At 37.4% G+C, this 20,956-nt stretch overlaps 1 protein-coding gene across 1 annotated transcript in view; it reads right to left on the reverse strand.

Moving 5' to 3' along the window:
• The window catches only part of PTPRK (protein tyrosine phosphatase receptor type K), a 349,451-nt gene that overhangs the window by 155,845 nt on the left and 172,650 nt on the right, over positions 1 to 20,956 (reverse strand). Inside the window, exon 7 of the mRNA XM_068184424.1 lies at positions 5,293 to 5,586. Within this exon, the coding sequence (XP_068040525.1) occupies positions 5,293 to 5,586 (294 nt within the window). The remainder of the gene's footprint in view (positions 1 to 5,292; positions 5,587 to 20,956) is intronic.

Here is a 20,956-nt window from a genome sequence, read left to right on the forward strand (position 1 = left end):
TACCTGGCCAAAAGCCCAGAAACAGTCACAAGTGCCAAACATATTTGTAAAAACAACAGCAACTTATAAATATTGGGGTCATGAGGGCTCTTCTGGAACGACAAATGTAAAATAATTTTTAAAACATCATTAGTTTAGTTTCAAGTTGTTCATCTTTAGTTTATCCTTAAAATACATTCAAACTGTAAACAACAAAAATATTAGCAATAAAAACATGTAATTTAAGCACTCAAAATGTATTCACATTGTCCTTGCAGCTATGGCTAAGTCCATAACAATACCTACTTTGAGGGCAATAAGATAAAAATTCTGCTTGAAACAGAATGACAGATGCTTTTCTATAAGAGTAAAAATTTCCCTTTGTCCCCTTTCATAAAAAACGTTGAAAATTATGCATTTAGCTGTATTTTTCTTAGCTTTTAAAGTTTTAACCAATTGCAGTTGCACTACTGCAAGGGACACTAATGAAGAGCAAGGCTTATCTGTTCAGTGCTGTATATTGCTGGAGCCTCCTGTGATGTTGACTCTACCCAATTTTATAAACACATTGCCTCATATTCCAACATCCTAAAATCTCTTGTGCAGTGCACCACAAAGCCTACAAATCCAGGTCCCCACCCTGAACCCTCTGCCTTGGCTCTGCAAGTGTGAAAGACAACAAACACTGAGTGAAGTAGCACTGTGCACGTCCCACATCAGCACATGCAGATTCTATTCTGCAATGTCCCTCTCACTCCACTAATTTTAAAAATAATGTACAATTTTTATGTAACCATAACAACATTTTAGTTCTCCAGATGGCCATGAAGGGTCACTTTCTCAACGGCAACCTCTCTGGGGTCCCTCTGTTATAAATCTCAAGACAGTGATCAAAAGCCTTTGAGCTTCCTTTTGTTTTTCAATATTTTTTCAATGCTTTGCTTTTTTTGTTTGTTAGAGGAGAATTCAGCAGTATCCTGCACTCTGTGTGTATTGTTTTTGAAATTAATGCATGTGGAAACTGTACACAAACATTCTGCACTTGAAAAGGCAGCAGAAAGCAGCCCAGCTCCCAAGCCTTCAATTACAGATGTTCATGTGCTAGAATTGCATCGCTGAACCAGCATCTCCTGCTCTGGTGCCTTGAGGCTGACTGTTACCAATAGCAGGTCTCTGTGATGGATAAAGATTTTGAACAATGAAATAACAATAATGACAATAGCAGTAATAATAATATCATTGATAAATATTTTTCCTTTCTCAGCTCTGCTAAAGCTATGAAGGTTCCCTCCTGTCCTAACTCATTTCATTATCAAGACCAAAAAAAAAAGAAAACATACAGCACTCTCTTCTCTGTTTTACAATTCTTCATGTTTTTCTGAAAAATCACACCCTTGTGCTGAACTTCAGTAAAGTAGGAGCAAGCAATTCCACTGTGTACATATATTAAGCTCTGGACAGGCTGAACTATTGACCTCCTTTGCTGCCAAAATATCAGTTAATCATAAAGCTGAGCTGTGAGCTGTTACTCAGAAGCAGTAGCCAACATTAAGAGAACAACTTCTAATTTAGAGTTGAAAAAGCAGGCTAAGTGGACAATTTTAGATTATCACGTATTTTCTACACCCTGCCCTTCTCCCCCTACCCCCTCAAGGGTAGAAAGGCAATAACAACTCAGAAGATAAGCTCAAAAGGACAACACACACCAGAGCCACAGAAAACAGCCTTAAGGATTACTTCTGGTTAAAGTGTTACTCTCTGCCTTTTGTTTTGGTGTTAGAATCCTGGAGAAGTGAATAATCTGAGCAATGACCCCAGGCAAGAGGCGATGTCAGAATGAAATAAAGCTCAGGTGCCCTGTGAGGACCGAGGGGGAGGCAGTACCCTTCAGCATCAGCAGCTGAGAACACAGTGCCTTGGTCATACCATCATGGGTGGTGCTTAGAAGAGGAAATAACAAAGCATACACCTGGCTCTTACAGAGGGTAATGTAAGAAAATAGTGTTTTGCTTCAGATGTTTCAGGCTTCAGCCATTTAAAAACACTCAGTGGTTTCATATATTTGATTGCTCAGCACTATCTTTAATCACAGACTGATAAAACAACACATCTAACAAAATGCCTTCGCTTCAGCACAGGAAAGATTACCTGGGAAATGCCAGGTAGACAAAAAGGCTGTCAGAGGACTTAACTAGTGGAAGAATTATCCCTTCAATAAAGAACAACTTTGTTTAGCATTAGTGGAAAAATTTAGTAAATGAGTCACCAGACACTAGTTTTGCTATGAGGAAGACAGAAAATGATCTAAATACCTAATAATAAAAGTGCATGTATGACAATGAGGTAAGTATGATCATCATTCAAATCACTAAGGAGTAGAATACATCTCCAGCAAAGCAGAGGACAACTGATCAATAATATGTTATTAAGGAATAGCATGAAATTATAAATACTGAATGAATTATGAGGAAAAGGTATTTTAAACTTCATTTGAAAACAATGCTGATATTTACGTAAGCATTAAACAGAGACCAGAATAATAGCTTATTCTCATTATTTTTTCAGCAAGTTTGCTGTTGCTGCTTGGAATGTAAACTTTAATCCTTACAATCTCATCAGATAAACATTCACTAATGCACATTTTTAATCTGTATAGAGAGCAGTCAAATTTCATGTTAAAAATTCATTTATTTTCCACCATTCCATATGATACTGAGCAGATAATCAATTATAACTTGTTTCAGAATTTGAGCTAATATGTATAAAACTTGTGGAAAGAAAAAATTGACAAAGAACATTGACAAAAGAAGAGAGTACCTGTCTGAAAAATAAGTGAGCCTGTCAGAAATGAGAATTAGGAATAATTGAAGAAACTCCAGAAAGAAGATATTCCTGCAGAGATGTCATCTAATATAGCACAGTAAATCACCTGCCAGTCACTGGTACAATACCAGCAGCAGCAGATACTGCAGGAGAGATACTCCATTATTACCTTTGCCTTTTCTTATAAATCTTCTCTTTGGAAGACACTAATTTTGATGTTTATAATTTGCGTTTTTAAAGAAAAATATAAGTATATAAAACAAAAAAAAAATCATATTGATGAGGACTTGCAGTTATCTATCAGAAGCCTTGGGAGAATACAGAAAAGGAAGGTCTGTCTCATTTTCCAGACAGGTAAGGAGGCAGCAGAGCATTCGATCTAGTTCTGTCCCTGACTCATCCTTGATGATGTGCACAATATTTCAGTCTTCACAAATCCTTGTTGACACACCTTCTTCTAAGTGAAACTAGCTAATAGTAATATTTATTTGCCTTCACTTTAATGAAATCGGAAGAATCAGTCTTACTGCAAGGTAAACAGCTCGAAATTTTATTATTATTAAAATAATGCTGTCACAGAAAGTTCCGAATTTTCTTCTCAAGTATTTTTTGATGTGTTTAATCTCATAGTGGATTAAATAGAGTTAATTTTTTTCCTCAAGCCAGACTAGATTTTGGAGCCTTACATGTGAGTGTTATATTTTAAAAAACTTAAAATAAAAACCCACCCACAATAACATGATTTCCCCCACCAGGCTGCAAAAAATACGTCACATAATTACTTCCTTTCCCACTAAAAATCTTTACTCTGTCACAACCGGGGTAAATTAAATTACATTCTTTCAAGTGCTAGGAAAACAATCTGAAGATTTCAATTTGCTAGTCTCAGCTCAGCCTCTTTAAAACAGAAGCAGTTTTCCAACTCCTACTTTTTCAGATGAATGTCTAAGCCAATTCTGTGCAATAAACCAATACTTTAACCTTACTTAGATGTCAAAGACCAACACCTTAACTGAGATAGACACGTAGATCTTTCTACTTCACCAGAAAGACAGACAATTATAAATACAATCACAAACTCAAAAAGGTGCTTTCAGCTAGGTCTTACTCCAGCTTTGTGTATCAGCTTCTGACAGTACTGTAAGCAACTTTAAAAAAGATTCTCTAATTTTCTGGAATTCATACCCACTGACCTAGTCTCCTAGAATTTCTGGCTTCTGGTCCAGACCCTGACACTCTTCCTTAAGTAAACAAAATGAATGTTCATCCATCAGACATCTGTCTTCAACTTGTGAAAAAAACTATATTTCTGATTCACATACGCACATATATACATGACACATGGAAACCTGAGACTCCAGCTTGTCCTTCTGATAACTTTAATGCAATTTTGAATAGATGGTTATCAGCACTCTTTGTGAAATCAAATACTGTGCCAACTTTAAAATACTGTCAGGCCCTAGAAGTCCTGAGACTAGCAGGGGAAAACCCACAATTTAATTTATGCTGATTTTCCTCACAGTCTGAGATTCAAATCTATAATTTTTCTCCCCTGCAACTATGAGGTAGTATTATCTTGCTTCTTGTGAAAGCTGAGATTAAAATAACTTCAAGTAGCTTTAGAGGGAACAGCATATAACACAAGTTGACAGTGCTTAATCTTCTTGGTGCTGGCCACTCAGGGGCACCCAGAAAAAGGAAGCAGACTGCAGGGCTCAGCAGCACATGATTTTGGTAATAGAAGTAAAAAATGGGGAAAACACTCTATTTGTACTTTCAATTGTATTTTACAATTTAGAGGCTCATAGAATATCCTGAGTTGGAAGGGACTCACAATAATCATTGAGTTCTACTCCCAGTCCTGCACAGGAGAGCCCCAAGAGTCACCATGAGCCTGAGAGCTCAAGTGTTTTCCAAACACTTCTGGAACTCTGGCAGACTGGCTGCTGTGACCACTTCCCTGGGGAGCAGTCATACCTAGAGATTTTAGTATTTGTATTTTAGTTCTTGGAGATTCTGTCAGGCCATATGTAACTGCTTGGGAAAAGACAAATGATGCAAAAGTACACTACTTTTTTTTTTCCCCACTACTCTATTTCTTAAACATATCCTTTTTCCCCCATGCAATTTGCTTTATGTGCAAGTTTACTTAAAATGTAATTGAAAATATGAAGGTGAAAAAACAAGGAGGTCAGGACTTTCCGGAAATCAAGAGGTCCCCTTCCTTATGTGATGAAAAGTAAAATGTTTTCTTACATTTCTAACTTCCCAGCTCCTAATTTCCCAGGGTTAGCAATCTAGACAATGACCAGGCAAAGTAGAGGATACAGCAAATCCTTACTGATCCAGAAACTTGGGGATCCTGTGGGTGTGAAGGGAATGCTTAAGTCCTGATACAAGGTAATTGGAGCCAACAGGCCTGCCAATGAATTAAACCATAAAGTAAATAGTTTTTGGTTTTTTTGGTAACTTTTCCAGAGCAACACTCACCAGCACACTTGGTCCTCGTGATGAGTGGTGGTCCTGGCTGCCCCGTGCCACCTTCGCCTGGGCGGGTGAGCAGGACCCGAATCTCATATTCGGTGTCAGGGTCCAGGTGCCAGAGCTTGTATGTTGGTGCGTTGACAGCGTGGGTCTCGGTCCAAGTCCCGGACGTCATCCGGTACTCCACTTCTTTCAGGATAATGGGGCCGTCCCCAATGATGGAGTTGGCATTCAGTTGGATGAGCAAGTATGTGGGCCCAACGCCCAGCAGCTGCGGGGGTGCTATTGGCCGAGGCGGCTCTGCAGTGGAAACAAAAAACAAGCCATAGATAAAACAAAAGCTGGAAAACCCACTAAGAGGAGGGCTCTCTACACAGGAAGTTGTCAGAGTTTGGTCAGCAAAGATTCCAAATCTTAGAAATAAATTCAAACTGACATCAGTGAAGAAGAGCTGAGGAGAATTGCAGTGGATGGAAGTGAGTGGTGCACCACTGGCATCTGCTCAATGCTGTATTTTCCTTTTAAAAATCTCAGAGACCACAATATCCTGTCTGATTTATATATTGCTGCTGCTTGAGACTTTTTTTCTGAAAAAAACTATGCTCATTTATATAATTTACTATACCAATAACTTGAGATTTTCTTTTATTGACTGAAGCCACATTTGCACTTTCCTTATAGAAAGAGCTGCAAGAGATGATACACTACCCCTGCACAGAATATTCTTAAAAATGAGTATCACTGCAGTTAATCTGAAACCCATTGGATGCAGTTAGGGAAAAGGATACAGACACGTATTACAGGCATTCAGAATACTCAGAACTGAGTAAAGCTGCCAGAAGAATGACAAAATAAAGACATATGGCAACAACGTATAATATTTTATTCTTTAGTAAGTTACTACTGATTTTGAAACTTGAACAATAGGATGTGTGCTGCCTTTTGTCATCCCCTCTTCTCATCAGCTTCTGCTTGCCTACATATTTCAATGCAGCTGCAAAGTGAAAAAGGTAATGACAGACCAAATAGAAAGAGGTAGTCCCCCCTACCCTGAGAAATGTTAACATAGAAATATTGCCTCAGCATGATTTATTTTAAGAAACAATCACAAGCAACAAGTATTTTTCTAATAAAATTAATTCACTGATAAACACGGAAGGTTCATTTTCATTCCAGATGGCTCATATTTCAGCTAATTTGTTTCAGTTAATTAGGCAACAATGCTAAATTCAGTGCACACAGGGGTTTCACATAGCAGTGATGCAGAACTAACAAATCAGCAACTCTGAGCAGGTAGAGAGGAGCTCATGGCCAGTACAATAAAAATAACTTTTAATCCCAGACCATAAGATTTCCCTAGCAGGGAACCCTTACATTCTACACAACAGAAGACACAGATACATTGCACGTATTCTGCCTCCCAGGGATGATGCCACCAGTGTCAAAGACAGAACACATGGTGGGGAGTGGTGGACCTCCTCTGACATCCCATCCTCCCTGCATGATAAAGTTCAGGTAATGACTCCCCGGTTCTGCCTGCTTCTCTATTTCCAGCAGCAAAGCTTCCCTTCCAGGTACAGCTTGCTCCAAACAGTATATTTACCAGCTCTATAAACAAACAAGTTTCCCAGATTTTGGCATATATCTTGTGGACTTTTTTCTAAATTAGCTGCTTCTCAAACCGCTCCGTTTGGAGACCAAGAAGTCTGTAGCCATGCCATAGCAGCTGTAATGGGAGCGGATTTATTCCTCCCAGAGTGAAAGGTGAGTGCTCCAAGGTATTTCCATTTCTGCTTCAGGACATATAAAACTATAAAAAATCCCTCAATTAATTATTAACCTTTTACCCTTCTTTGGCAATATATGTGCTTATGAATTAATTTAGATCACTACCTGCATCAAAGCTCAGAAATGTGTGGCAAGCACATTTCGTGCTTACCACAGAAATGCAGCTGGCCATAATGAGGGCAGTTTATTTGCTGTGGAGCTAATGTATTAAATGTCCAACTAATGTATTCTAAGGTCACTGTATATTATAGCAGAAAACATCATCATTGATGAGCATGATGCACTACCAACTCCAAGTTATAAACTTCTAAAACATATGGCTATGCTTAGAAGTAAACACTTTGATTAAGAGCTGGATTATCACAAATAAAACCTCACATTAATGAGACCGTTGCCTATTAAGTTTTTATGTTAAGAAGTAAAGCACATTCTTATATTAGCATACGCATTTTGTTTTTAAGCTCTTCAGGCCAAGGAGACTTATTTATAAAGTCTCTCCCAGTTCCAATAAATTATACATGAATTTTAATCAGTTAGCAAATGAACAAGTAATTGTTCTGCAGCATTATTAATATTCTTCATAATACAATACACTACCAGAACCAGAGGTGAGGTGCAACCAGAAATCCCAAAAGTACACCAAGTATCAACTGAAGCATGCAATCCCAGTATACCAGGATAAACTTTTCTGATGTTACCCAATTAGCTTTCCATTAATTATTCCAATTCATTATTCTATAACCACATCTCCAATTATAATTTGGAATCACAATTTCTTTTTATATATACAGCAACCTGAAACTTTTACAGTTTAAAAATTGCCAGTGATAGCTAAAAAAGATAGAACAAAGCCATTATTAATGTTTTGGGTTCCATTTACATAGAAAATATCACACATATCAACAATACTTTTCTTTCAGTGAGTTCTAAAACACAATTTAAATCCTTCAAGGAAGCATATGTTGCTGGCTTTTTTTACCCTAACAATCTGGGTCCACCTGTAGTAAATAATCCAGTTTCAGAGTGCCCTGAGAAGACAGTCTGCCAAAAATGAAAAACCTCTTACATGAGGCATGAAAAATAAAAGGAGATGCATGAAAAAGTACCCTAAAGAAAATCACTCTCTCAGAAGTTTGTTCTGGCTTATAAACAACATAAAAACTCAGCTTCAGCCAAGCCCGGTGATGTCTTAGACGTTCAGAGCCTGGATGAGAGGTAGAATTGCAGGAAGTTGAGGCTCACCAGGAACCCACCATAGCAGCTTCCTTCCTGCCCGGCCCTGTCAATGTGCTCCAATGCAGGTGGCACCTACTCAGATGCATTTTGTGGCTTCCAGTCACCCAGACCCAAAGCCAGGTGAGGCAGCACGGTGATCTCCCTTCACCCTTCCCTGCCTTGACCATTGCAACCCAACCGGAGAGCTGTGTCCTTTATTTCTGCCAAAAAGAACCGACCATCCTCAATTATTATGATAAGGCTAGGGCACACAGTATTCCCAGCAATCCATTTTCCTTGAGCTCAGTTCCTCTTTCTTCAGCCAAGAACTCTCTGTGAAAACAATAAGTTTCTAAACCATAAGTTATGGAAAAAATATTTCAATCCACAGATGGTCCAACTCATCAGTAGAATCACAGTTTTAATAGGTATTTAAGATACACTAACAAGTTTGATCAAAGACCCTGCAATGGTGAGTTTCATTTCTTCCTTTGCTAAGCACAAAATTTAAGATTCCTTACCCAATGTAACTAGTTTAATTACCGGCTCACTTTCTGACTATATTTTTAGCCAATGTATAAAGGTGTTAAATCTGGTGAAATCCCTTCTAGTTTTCACAGCCACTAACATCTCAGAAGGACTATATTAAAAGACCACTTGTACATCTGCAAGACATTAAATAAATGAAAGTGTTTTCATGCATAGCATGTTGCAGTATTTGGTCAGCTCTGGTTTTGACATAAAATGCCCACAGCTAAGGTAATAAAAAATTAAGACTGACATTTCATCAGTACTAAGTTCTCATTCTGCTGAGCTACTAGCAGTACATTATGCTCACATCAGTATGTATATGACATTGTATATTAAACGTAGTGTGATATTTAGGCACCAATGACTAGAATAAGCATGCAACTTCAACCTCCTTTACCAGTCTTCTTACAGTTAAGTGGTTGTGTCATATTTTTAATATGAAACAATGAATGCAAATAATTATGCATTCACAGGCAGAAAAAGCAACCAGAAAAGTTCATTAGTGTTATTACTATAGTAACTAATATACATAAAATTTCCAGTATTCTCAAGCCACATATGCACACTATACTAAATTGCCTTTCAAGATGAAACATTTCCTAAGTTTAAAACAAAGGAAGGTGTTTTCATTTGTATGTTACTGGCAATCATATACCATTAATGATCAGATCAAAGGAAAAATAAAAATAAATCAGAATTCTATATATTGTTCCATTTTGGAGGAAAAGTTGATATTGGATGCATGCCTGATAAAATCTCATTTTCAAATCTTATTTACATGAGTCATGTTTTGCTGAGCATAACATGTACCACTCACAAGAGACTCTTGCTACAAAGCAGAAGGGTTTGGCGAGGTGGGGAGGAGAGGTCTGGTCAGCACATAGCCTGAAGACTCAGAGCAGGTGTGTGCCTTCGTCCACTCTCATCCCACTTGTGCTTGTGCAGGACCTGCACACATTGATGCTGGGTAGTAATAGCCTGCAAGTTCCCTCCTCTCATGCACACACAGTGTTTTCCCTCTGGTGACAGCATGTTCAGCTTGCTCTGTGAAATATCTTACACCAAGCCATACACTTGGTATGCTTAACTGCTTAACCCAATATACACAACAAGGGTAATCATAAAAAGTTTAATTTTTACAAGTATAACAAAGCATTAATTCATTATAAGAAAACCAACATCAGCCTCACCTACCCAGAAATTAAAATTGATTTTTCAATTACACCATAACCTATTAAGAAAGTAGATCAACCAAAAGAATACAAAGTTCCTTTAAAATTTGTCATAATTCAAAGAAACAAAATTATAAAGTCATGTAAATACAGCTAATACTGGATGTTCTAGGAAGTATAGCAAAAATGTCTCCACAAATGACTCAAGATTGACTCAGCTCCCACCTAACTCACTTCCTCTTCTATAGAAATTTCTTGCAAAGCTGTTTAAGCATGTCTGCATATTTCTTACAAGCTCTCTGGTTTTCTAGTTGAATTCAGCTGAGGTTCAGTGCCTGACCCACACTGGCTATGCCTCATTAGAGCACAATCTTTGCCCTGTGGAACCAAGGGACCCAGATATGACACCCAGGCAATCTGAGACACCCAAGGCATAGAGGGGTAAGGGGTAAATCCCTGCTTGCCAGGAGCTGGACCTGTGGAGAAGTGTGCCTCTGTGCTGGGCTGCAGATTGCACATGGAGATATTGTGGCAAAGTTGCATCAGAAGACCCATGGCATGGGGGCAGAAGGGCATGGGGAAGCAGGCTGCCAATTCCTTGCAAGAGCTACACTGCTTCAGAACTCTTTGTGCACTGGAAGATTATATACTGTTCTAGACAGTCACGTGCTTTAAAAGGTATTGAAAACCAGAAGAAGTAGAAATATTTGCTTAAAATTTGGAAAACATGAATGACATTTAGAAGAAAAATATTGCAGTCAAGTACTAGCAGGGAAACAACATTCTCGGTCTTAAAAGCTGATTAATCCCGTAGAAAAAAAAAAGAATTACCAAAAACTTAAATTTAAATAGAGTATTAAGGCACAAATGGAACAATGAGAATAGTAACTGAAGAAAAATAACAGTAGGAAATTCTGCATTCTCTTAATTATAAGTTGAGGGGAAAATAGAAGATATTTGTCATACCTACGGCTCTGAAGAAGTATAACTGAAATAAATTATGCAGTCATGAAGGTAGTAACAAAATGAATTATGAAAGGTTTGAAAATAAAAACAAACCATGAAGGCTTTGAGCCCAAACACTTGGGTTTTGGTGGTTTTTTTGCAAAAATCATTCTGCATGTGGCATATCTTTAATACAGATTAGAAATATTTCATTCAGCTGTCCAAAATTGTAAGGAAGTACTGCTCTGACAGGAATAAAACCCCAGAATTTAAGACAAATAAGTTTATTTTGGACTTGGCTGCCTGCAAGGACACCTGGCTGTCTTCTATGCTGATAGCAGCCTGACAAGACCTGCCAACCCTCAGCAACACTACAAAGGTGTATTAGCACAAACAGGGGACTTTGTGAAAAGTCCTTTGTAGGAAAGCATTACAGAAAACAGTACTTGCCTGATAAGAAATTCTTCTGCTCATTTAAAAAGCAAGTTAAATGCAGAGGACTGAAGGATGCCAAGCTGAAATGACAGACCTGGTGAACAGCAGAGGCATCATGAACCTTAAAGTCACAGAAAGACTCCGCAGTTTATTTTTAAATTTTTAAATTTCCAACAAGATCTTAAGTTTTCTCTTTCTGTGCATGACAGACTACACTCACAGCTGACTCTATCACCCTATACACTCCATGTCTAATGAGTAGTTTGTTCCTTAGTGGTTTTGCTGAATAACACATCAAAGACAAAATATGCCTCGAAAGTTTGTGCAATACATTGAAGACAGTTCAGTAATGGGAGATGAGCACTCTCCTTGGCTTCTAAAAATTAGGGAATGCAAAAAGACCAAAAAAAAAAAAAAAAAAAAAAAAAAAAGCAAATCAAAAAAAACAAGAATGTGGCATATTTTCTTTTTCAGCATTATTAAAAACACACCTCTAGGTCTACACTGCCCTAAGACCTTCTAACCACTAATCAGACTTCACATGGTAAGTCCAATAAACAAAATTATATCACGATAATATTAACTACCCAATTCATAGGTGCAGACACGCAGCCAGCCTAAGGTGAGAAATGCTGCCATGAGGGACTTAGTTCATCGGATTCTTGCCTGCACACCACATAGTGGTATTTGCTTTTCTCACCTCAGTAGCCCATCTTATTCTTGTGACAAAGGAGAACAAGTGCAAGCTTATTCTCAGCCAGACATACTATACATCAGCTACATAGATTACTCCTGCCCAAAAGACACAATGCATCTGAAAAATGTCAGAATAAAGGAGGACGAGCTCGAGTGCTGGGCAGGGCACATTGCAGAGGCTGCAGGAAGGCACACTTTCTTAAACCATCTGCAACCCTCAAAATAACTCACCTCAGAGAAGTTTTACAATCACCTCCACTACTGCAGACCAAAAGCTGAGAAATTAACACAATAAAAACTCAACCAGCTGCAAGTCCTTTGGAGCGCTCACAAGCCTTCAACATTTAATTATTAATTCCCTAAGCCATCAGTTGGCTTTTCTATTTGGTCATAAACTCGTTTACCATTTTCTTAATAAATTTGTTTCTTTCTTTTTTTCCTCCCAGAGGATAAAAATGTCTCTCTGATTATCAAGTTTAACTCACTTTAACAGGTGCTTTATTTTTCTACATTGTTAACAATTGTACATTGTCAATTTTTTTTTTTTTTTTCTGATAGGAAAGATCCTATTGCTCCCATCTTTTCTTCTACAGCTTGCTTGGAGAAGGCACTGTACTGATAAGAAGGCAGACATTTTCATAAACCTAACTAACTGATGTATTACACCATAGAATGGCTTCTTCATGTAGAAATCAGAAGGCTTTTACAGTAAAGTGTTCCATGTAGCCACAGGCTTGCCTTTATTAAAAAAAAAAAAAACAAACAGTAAACAAAACAAACAACAAAAAAAACAAAGCCAAAACAAAACCAAACTCCAACACAATCAAAAACTAATTCCAACTTATCTTAGCTGCTGTCCTGTGACCATAAGTGATGGTGGCTGCATGGAGAAACTTAAACAGCTCATGATTATAGTAGAATCTATAAAGGTTTTCCTCAAGCTCTTTTTTTCTTTCTAATTTCACTTGTGCAGACTTTATTTCTGTGACTTCAGAAAATTATTTCTGTGACTTTAAAATAGAATTTATCACAACTGCACAGTATTTCGCACCAGCTGCTAGTTCAGAGGTTGAGACACAATACCTACAAAATGTTACATTTTAATTAAGAGAGTTAGTTGTCTGGAACAAAAGAACTCATTCTCCGAAATGGCTTAGTGACCAGGTGTTATCAAATGATTTATCCAACTCTCTTCTGAGAGTTTGCAAGACCATTTTCATTCTCTTTTATTACTTGAAATGGAAAAACTGAAAGGATCAATTTTAAATAAACATTAAAAATAAATATCTATGGCATTGAAATTCAGGTATCTACCTAGAGAATCAGTCACTGGAGTAAAAACAGCAACAAACAGAAATGGCAAACAGAACAGTGAGCTCACAATACTGGCTCAGGTAGGGTACTGATATATTTCAACATAATATCTCTAATTTGGGGTCTGTAAACAGGAATAGTATGTCACAAGCTCACTTCAAGTTACTGTTTTAGCTTTAAGAACCCAATATATAAAGTTTGTGTCATAGATACAACAAAGTCTGCAAGCTCATGCAGCTAAAATATATTTAATTTAGGTGACGTGGCAGTTAGTGACCACCTGAAGTGCTGAAATAGGAATTATTTCAGCAGCGAAAACTGCTAACTTCTGCAGAGTGGTGTTATACCCTATGCATCACCATGGCATTTTATTCACCTTGATTTGAAACACCACCACATTCATTTTATTATCTTCCTTTAAAATAAAGGAACAGTGTGCAACTTTAGCATTGTCAGCAGAAACTGTAAACAAGGTTAAGAACATGCCCAGCTCACATGTTAAAAAAAAAAAAGAAAAGGTCTAAAAACTGGAATATGTCATCTCTCTAAACAATTTATGATCCGGACACATACCTAGTATTTGAATGATAGTAGGCTATGTTGCTATGGGAATCAATTACAAGATTATGACACATTTTGTCAAAAAGACTGCATTGTGTTAAAGACACAGATGCAGCACACTCCTAGAGGGAAAAATGAATAAATGTAAGAAAAAGAGGTGCCTGTAATGAGAAGCCATTCAAATTTTAAATAGAAAAAAACCAAACCAGTCAGCATAAATGACTCAGCTGTAGAAATGTCTCCAGCAAAGACTTGATTACAATGACTTCATTATCCACATGTATCAGTAATGCCCTCGAGATCTCAATGTTGAGATTACTGTTGGAAAGAAATATTTTATCTGCTTCATTGTCAGGAACCAGCAGGTTGAGAACAAAATTGAATACTTTCTTCAAAATTGGTGCTTCCCAAGAAAGCTCAAAATTACTCTCAACTCTACAAGGCTTTGCAATTTGACAATACTGCAATTGCATGCACATCCACATGCTGTCAATGGTGAGAAGGAATAAATCTAGAGATTGCAGAAAGAATGCCTGAAGAAAAACAAAATATTGTTTTAGAAACTCCAAATTTTTTTTACATGATGATGCAACGTGTGAAGGGAATATATTTATTTTCTAAGTACTTGGATTATTTTAATTTTATATCTGAACTGGTCCTGTTGAGATTGTGAAGATTTTTGCTTTATTCTTCTATCTGTGGATGCTGTAGTCATGCTCACACACTCAGTTTACTGCCTAAACAACCCAGATATAGAAACTTCCTGACAGACAAAAGTTACAGTGACATATTTATAATCAAAAAATTCAAACACCTGCAACAAAACCAGAGAATTGCAATAGAAGTCAGTGAAACAAAAATAAATCAATAAATACATAAAAATAAAAATGGGGGGAGGTGAAAAAAAATAACACAGATTTACACCTCACTAGCTCTACCTATCTATAAAACTTGAAAGTTAAAAAAATTCACCCAGACAGTACTCCTGCCTGTCCTGGAAATCTCCTGTATGCCTTATTTTGGAAGTCACATGCCAGTACTACCACAAATTTTTATCACCAGCTCTCCTGCATCCCTTTTAAATGGCAGAAAAAAACGTGTCATGTGCTGTTGGGACAGTAGCATCATGAGACAGGATTCAAAACCGGATCATGCTCTATAAATGCAATGAGCTGTAAGTGTCCTTGTACCAGAAGGGTACTGAAGTCTAAAGTGCCTGCAGATGAGAGGAAGAGCTGGCATGGCTTTGGCTTCCAAGCATTTACAGTTGTATTTAGTAGCAGTTACAGAAACTTAAGTGTGTAAGAGGTGAGACTGATTTTATTGTAACCATTAACTCAAACCATGGGTTAAATAATTGATGCACAGAGGTGGGGAAAGGAAAAGGGAAAGGAGAAGGAGAAGGAGAAGGAGAAGGAGAAGGAGAAGGAGAAGGAGAAGGAGAAGGAGAAGGAGGAAAAGGAAAAGGAAAAGGAAAAGGAAAAGGAAAAGGAAAAGGAAAAGGAAAAGGAAAAGGAAAAGGAAAAGGAAAAGGAAAAGGAAAAGGAAAAGGAAAAGGAAGTAACACACTTTTTATTAAGGCAAGACCTTACAAATGCACAGGGGGCAGATATGAATAGAAAACCTTCCCCTTCAGACTTGGAAGGTATTCTGCAAAGTTCTTTCTCAGGTATCCCATGTCACGTATGGTAAAAGCTTTCTGTCAGCCCTTGAATACTACCATGAAAGGAAAAACTGATACAAGGTAATATAAGGATTACACATCAATGATTATCTAGAGGGATTTTGTGTGTGCTCAGCCTATGCAAATCTACAGGGAGAAATGACAGAATTCATCACCACTTTTGAGCAAACCTATTTTTGAGGGGCTGTTTTCTTGCTCAAATCCCCCTCTTTCTATTCATAATCTTTTCTAAAACACATATAGATGTTCCCACCAGCAACGTCTTCACATTTCTTATTACAGCATGTCCAAATATTTCTTGCCAAAAATGCCAGAAGGCAGCCCACTGGAATGACAGAGAAGGGGACTAATTTTAGGAGGCACTGAGACACTTCCTTCAATCTATGCAATGAACCAACAGAAACCAAAATGGTTTTTACATCACAGTTTTACCTCACAGATGTGAAATACACATCATCTAACATGCACCTCAGTGGGCAACCCTACTCCTCCACTTCCCACCATCAGTGTTGCTTGCAGTGTCACTCTTCTACACTACATTCACAGAGGTTTAGGTTTAAAACTGATCTTGCAGGGCTGTACATGGAGGTTCCCTGCTTTCCTAGGTCCCTGCAGCAACTTCCAGTTGCTTTCAGACAAAAGCCAGTGTCAGCAGAGAAGCGGAAACACAAGTTCACCTTCTTGAGAGAGGAGAAAAGGGAAGGCCAGGATTGAGACTACCTTTTAAGAAAGTGCTGGCTACTACATCTGCTTTTGCCATGAAAGCCAGCCTCAGAAAGGGGCGGGGGGATAGATGTGGCCAAAAGTAACCTTTGTTCTTGCCACAGCACCTGAACAGATGTTAAGAAATACCTGCGAAATGAGGGTAACAAAGCAGCTGCCATCCACCTCATTGCCAAATGGATTCTGAGTGTGATGAAAAGTCTGAAAGAAATTTCTAGAAAAAACAAATCAAAACAGAAAACCCGACCAGTTCTTCATGCTAATAAGATCTTTATGAGATATTATGATTTTATATGAGTTTATAAAAGCCTGTTATCTTTGTTTTGTTGCAAAAAAGGTTCAAAGTATCAATATGAATCTGGAATAGAAAATCCCTGAGTGCAGTAAAAGAACCTAAATTTTGCATCTTATTTCAATTGACACAAACATTTAGTTAAAAAAAATCTTTTTTTTTCCTCTTATTTTAACAATTCTAAACTATTTTATCAATTCTTTGATGAGAAAACTTAACAGGAATACACAGCTTCTTATTCTGCTACTGTATATGTTAATTCCAGAATATGATACTAACCAACATCTACTTAATCTGGTCTGGCACACTGAAAATTCTGGAGCCGTCCTTGTGTATTCATGAAAGAAAGGCAAACAAAATCAACAACTCTACAGAAATAATAAGAGAAGAAATTATTAGGGTAGAAATTGCACAGTACTGCTTTTCTCTCCAAATGCAAGATCCACTAGTAATAATATAGTTTATAATAATATGTACCATTGTGGAAATTGCTACCTTCAAAGATTGCACAAGTAACCTATGTTAGTTTTTTTATGTTTAGATGGCCTGTGCATAATGGGCATTTTGTTGAAGGCTGGGTTTTTGTTGGTTCTGCATGTTGATCCAAGCACCTAAGAGCAGATTACAAAAGATTTGGAGACAAAAATAAATCATTTGTCACCATATTACCAGTTAAACAGACAGTAGCAATACCTTAAATTAGCCACATTTTACATAAGTATGGATAAGAAAAGCATGCCATCATGGGGAGAAAAACTTGTGCAATTTTACCAGCAAGCTCTGTTGGCCCCAGTACCCAAAGCTGGGAGCACTTTTTCAGAAATTTTAAATACAGTTTTTAATGAAGACAAGGAAAGCCATGATTCTTACTGCTGAATTCTGAAGTTCTGCCTCAAACTTTTAATGTGCGAGTGTTCTTTGAAGAATTTGGCTGGTTTGTTTGCTTTTAAATGACTGCAAGCACCAGGAAACTTCTCTCACAGGACTTGCTATCCCTCTGATAAACATGAGTTTTGGGCATAAAAAAAAAAGCAGTTTTGTCAGCTCAGTCAGAGGAATGGTGAAGCTGCCCCACTGAACTCTATTTAGGCTTCTACCTCTCAATACACATAATCTTGCCTGCCCTCAAGAAAGTCTTCATTGACTATTCCCCTTCCTCCCCAGCCTGTAATGGGAAAGGCAAGCTGGACTTACAGAAACATTCAGAATAGATGCATATAACTTTTTTTCCAAGCATAAGAAACCACAACACAGCATTTTAACATTTAAAAAAAATCCCATAAACCTTCTCCTTTTCATTTAGCATAGTGTTTTTCTTTCCAAAATTCACTGGAGTTTTACTCTAAGTTCTTCATCACTGTACCGAGAAGTCGGTCATCAGCAAGATTTGTATCTCTAAGTTCTCCCCACTTGGCACAGCCTCTATTCCCAACTTCTGAGGCACATTTTCAGGGTGCAAATCCTTCTCCTTAGTACCCACATTCAGCCAGTGAAAATTCAGGCGCTATGCAATCCTGAGCATGAAGTCGATTCTGACTGTTTTCCAGTGCTCAAATAATCCCTTTCTCAGGGCCACACAAGTAAAGGAAACCTATGTTATAATTAACTTTGGTTACAGTCAAGAATATAGAGATACCACAAACCAATCTCATGCACACATATTTTATACCTTCCTACACACAGTGACTTATAAATTGAAAACAGAATAACTCCATATACACACATACAAAAAAATCTTTCTCCTTTGGAAGGAAATGGGCTAGAGAGGCTGAGGTTGGGGTTGCATTTCTTTATGGGGAGGAAAGGGTGGGTGTGTATGTGTGAAAAAAAAAAAATATGAGAAGTTTAAGATTAAAAAGTTCATCCAAATTCAGAAAACAGCTGCAAGAAAAAACATTTATATTAGTATTTCCAAAATGACGTTTTGATTTTTCAGCCTAGTAGCATGTGCGGCATTAGATAAAAAAACGGGGCATTCAGAACATAATTCAGGATTATAGAGAAGACACTTAATCTCAGCATAAGGACGTTCCACATCCATTCCTCTTGTCTGACTGGAGTCAGAATTTGTGCAGAGCTTTTCCATTTCCAAGGACAGCACCTTACCCTAAAGGTTCAGAGATTCCAAGAGGAGTCTCTACAACCCTCCTTCTGAGGCCGAACCATTTTTCTAGACATTTACTAAGTCATATGTCTACCTACAATGCCAGTAAGAAAACATGGGGTTTTAGTGATGGCTCCAATTAAAGCAGCAATAGCCTTATCTGTTGTGCTACATAGCTGCAGGTATTTTGTGAATAGTCACATCCAGCTTTTCTTGTTTTCCTTAAGATACTGCAGAATTAAGAAATAAAATGGCAAATAAAGTCAAAGCTGTTAAATGCAAAGCAGTGCATTGAGTCTTATGAATCCCTTATGGAGTCTAAATCAGTATAATCAGACAGAAATAATATTTCTGCTGGGAATTTCAAGACCACATCACTTCAATTCAGAAAAAAAGATAGGATATCAGTGATTATTCTGAACAGAACACAAAGAAAGCATAGGATCTTGTGTGACTGTGTTAACTCATTATGTTCTCTCATCTAAAATAAATTATATATGTTTGGTCTTCCTATCTCCTGCCAGATGAGCTAGAAGAGAAGACACAGAAAAGGCCAAATAGAAGTTATTGAAGACATAGGACAACTTCCTATGTGGAGACATTTAATCAATCTGCAACACTCAACATGAAAGAGTCATGACTGAAGGATTAGATGCTAGATGTTTATGAAATGACAAGTGGCATGAAATTGATTCATATGGAATGACTTGCTATTTCTTGGAGTGAAAACACAAGGCAGCTACAGAGGGAAGTATGCTCTTCCTTTAACAACTGGAGCTAACTGTCGGAACTCATTGCTCCCAACTTGGCAAAAACACAAGTGCAGAAATTATTTGACAAATCTGTAGAAGGTTTGTCATGGATATTACACACATGATTCATTGATATAGTCTCTGGGTCGATAAATCTTAAGCTATAGATTGCTAGATCCTCAGTGATCTATGGAGTGCCTCTCTCATTCTTACATCTCTCCCTAAGCCTATACATTAAATTAAGAAGATTTTGGCCCAGCAGCCATGTTTTCTGAAGTCACTATCATGTTCTCTAGAAGTAAAAAAAGCCAAGAAACTGCTGCTAGCTGTCAAGCTACTCATTGAATTTTGGACAATATTGGAAACAACACATAGGCTTCAGTCCATGTAATCTATATAGATGAGTGCCTTCTGCACAGAGCTACTAATGATTCAACTATCCTCTTCTTTCAGTGTGGATGATGCAAGGCTGTATGGTCACATTTCCTTCACATTTAATTATAAATTATCAAGGTTTCCTTTTTTTTTTTTTTCTTGATGCCTGAATGGAGAGCTCTAGGTTTCAAAACAAAAGCTACTTTGAAGACCCACAGCAGTATAAGCTAACCAACTGAAAAGATAATAATTTTCTGTTGATTTACATCCCTGAATGGTTGATATAATATAGATGCAGTAAGAAGACCATAATTATGTTGTAGCTTCATTGAGTCATTCCATATACATCTTATGAAGCTTTTTTTTCATACCCCATTGCTTTAATGTGTGGGGAAAATGTTCAGCAAAGGTAAACAAAGTCAGCAAGTAAAATAGCTTGTTTGAACTCCCTCAATTCTTCTAATTGCAGGCCAATCCATGAGTAATACTAGGGCTTACAACCGTTAAAATACCTTAAAAGAAGATAAAACTACCACTTTTCTATGCAGTCTCTTCTGCCAAAGCACAAGGTTTTGCCCTGCTAACTACTTTGTTTCACAAGTAGTTAGAATACTTACCTGTACTTCCCCCACATGTAAGTATTCTAACTCTGTGGTGTTTATACTTTTCTTAGCCTGAATAGTCTATCATTTCTTTGTCTTCAAAAAAATGGGTAATGGAAGCAGGCCAGTAGCATTGCTGAAGCTCAAAGTACCCTTTCAAAGCACTAAAGAGACCAACATATTTTCTCTTTGATATGTTGCCTAATTTTTCTCAAGTTATTTAATGAAGCGTTTCTCTTCATGCCCCATTTACACCATATAATAATCAATCGTTAAAAAGCCACAAAACACCTGTTATTCTATCTATGAGTCCTCATGGCACTTTTCTCACCCAAGTTCATAATCTTTTGCTATTCAATATACTATTTTTGCCTTTGTATTGTCTTTTCTATGAACTATGAACATCTTATAGTGCCCTCTGGTTGCCTCACTCCCTTTAAAAGTCCTTTTGAGAAACTTGAATTACTTCCAATATTGCAAT

This window comes from Anomalospiza imberbis, chromosome 3, assembly GCF_031753505.1.
Source record: "Anomalospiza imberbis isolate Cuckoo-Finch-1a 21T00152 chromosome 3, ASM3175350v1, whole genome shotgun sequence".
Taxonomy (NCBI): domain Eukaryota; kingdom Metazoa; phylum Chordata; class Aves; order Passeriformes; family Viduidae; genus Anomalospiza; species Anomalospiza imberbis.